This window comes from Lycium ferocissimum, chromosome 6 (assembly GCF_029784015.1).
Source record: "Lycium ferocissimum isolate CSIRO_LF1 chromosome 6, AGI_CSIRO_Lferr_CH_V1, whole genome shotgun sequence".
NCBI lineage: Eukaryota > Viridiplantae > Streptophyta > Magnoliopsida > Solanales > Solanaceae > Lycium > Lycium ferocissimum.
The window spans coordinates 38,253,136-38,255,112 of record NC_081347.1 but is presented as its reverse complement, the minus strand read 5'-3'; the positions used below and the strand labels follow the sequence as shown (position 1 = coordinate 38,255,112).

Here is a 1,977-nt window from a genome sequence, read left to right as displayed (position 1 = left end):
CACACATGCCTTAACATATCTTCAAGGGTCTGAATGGTACGCTCAGCCTGTCCATCTGTCTGAGGGTGAAATACTGTGCTAAGGTTCACTTGAGTCCCTAAACCCTCCTGAAACGATCTCCAAAAATTAGCCTCAAACTGCATACCCCTATCAGAGATAATGGATACAGGAACACCATCAAGTTAGACTATCTCCTTAACCTAAAGCTTTACATAATCCTCGGCAGTGTAAGTAGTCCTGACAGGTGAAAAATGTGCTGATTTTGTCAATCTATCAACAATTACCCATATAGAATTAAACTTACGCTGAGATCGGCATAAGCCCGAGATGAAATCCATATTAACTACTTCTCACTTCCAATTCGGGATCTCCATAGCCTGTAATAATCCATCAGGCTTCTGATTTTCAATTTTCACCTGTTGACAGTTGGGACACTGGGCCACGAACTCCGCTATATCCTTCTTCATTACATCCCACCAATAAACTTCTTTAATGTCGCGATACATCTTTGTTGACCCAGGATGGATAGAATAGCGGGAGCAATGAGCCTCCGCCATAATCTTTTGACGTAACCCCGCAACATCAAGAACATACAACCTACCTTGATACCTGAGGACTCCCTCTCCAGTAAGCCCGAATGGTGATTTCTTCTTTTGCGGAGTTGTATCCTTGTAATGAGTCAATGAAGGGTCTTCATACTGGCGCCTTTTCACCTCGGCTACTAAGGATGATATTGCCATAGTCTGAATAGTAACTCTAGCATCCCCTGAATCTATAACTCTGACCCGCAAATTGGCTAGCTGAAGAAGCTCATGAGCCAGCTCTCTTTTTCCAGCCTATAGGTATGCTAAGCTACCTATAGATTTGCGACTGAGGGCATCTGCTACCACGTTCGCTTTCCCTGGATGGTACAAAATATCAACATCATAATCTTTCAGCAATTCTAACCATCGCCTTTGCCACAAGTTTAGCTCCTTCTGCTTGAAGATGTACTGGAGACTCTTATGATCTGTATAGATGTCAACATGAATGCCATATAAGTAATGTCTCTAGATTTTAAGTGCATGAATCACGGTACGCTAGCTCTAGGTCATGAGTCGAATAGTTCTTCTCATGCTTCCTGAGCTGTCTAGAAGTGTAAGCAATCACCTTTCCGTGCTGTATCAACACACAACTCAATCCGACCCTCGAAGCGTCACAATAGATCGCATAGCCCTCGGATCCCTCTGGAAGTGCTAGAACTGGTGCTGAAGTCAACCTATCCTTCAATTCTTGAAAACTCAGCTCATAACCATCCGTCCATTAGAACTTGGCTGCCTTCTGAGTCAACTTCATCAATGGGGTAGAAAGAGAAGAGAAGCCCTCTATAAATATTCTATAATACCCTGTTAAACCCAGAAAACTATAAACTTCCATTGGCGTCGTAGGTCGAGGCCAAGTCTTCACAGCCTCTATCTTCTGAGTATCCACTTTGATGCCCTCATCTAAAATAATATGCCCCAGAAAAGCCACAGGGTTTAGTCAAAATTCACATTTGAAGAATTTCGCATACAACTTTTGCCCCTGAAGGTCTCTGAGTACCGCATGCAGATGATCCGCATGCTCAGTCTCCGATTGGGAATAAACCAGAATGCCGTCTATAAACACGATCACAAATAGGTCCAGGAAGGGTCTGAATACACGATTCATGTTACACCTCCCATTTCCATCACAAGAAAGTCCTTGGCCGTGTATGGTTTATACCTATAGTAAGGAGATTCGTACCCCAATTTTGAGGTATTAACTGTCTTTCCTCGTGTACTAAAAGTACTAGCAGGTGTTCCTTGCAATTTACGAGATTAGGAGTTAAACAAATCGAATTGTCGTGAGCCAAACTAACTCTGGGAACTGGCAGAAAACCAGTCCCCTTTGACGGAACATCAACGTGTCGACGATGGTGTCAATCCAACCGTCAACACGCCACCCCTCTCTGATTCT

At 43.4% G+C, this 1,977-nt stretch overlaps 1 protein-coding gene across 1 annotated transcript; it reads right to left on the bottom strand.

Annotated features, from left to right (window-relative positions):
• Positions 1-200: 200 nt before the first annotated feature.
• On the bottom strand, positions 201-740 carry LOC132061297 (uncharacterized). Its single transcript, XM_059454139.1, has 2 exons — positions 355-740; positions 201-270 (listed from the first exon to the last, which is right to left on the bottom strand). The coding sequence occupies exons 1-2, from the start codon at positions 738-740 to the stop codon at positions 201-203; spliced, it is 456 nt and encodes a 151-aa protein (XP_059310122.1).
• Between the last annotated feature and the right edge of the window lie 1,237 nt (positions 741-1,977).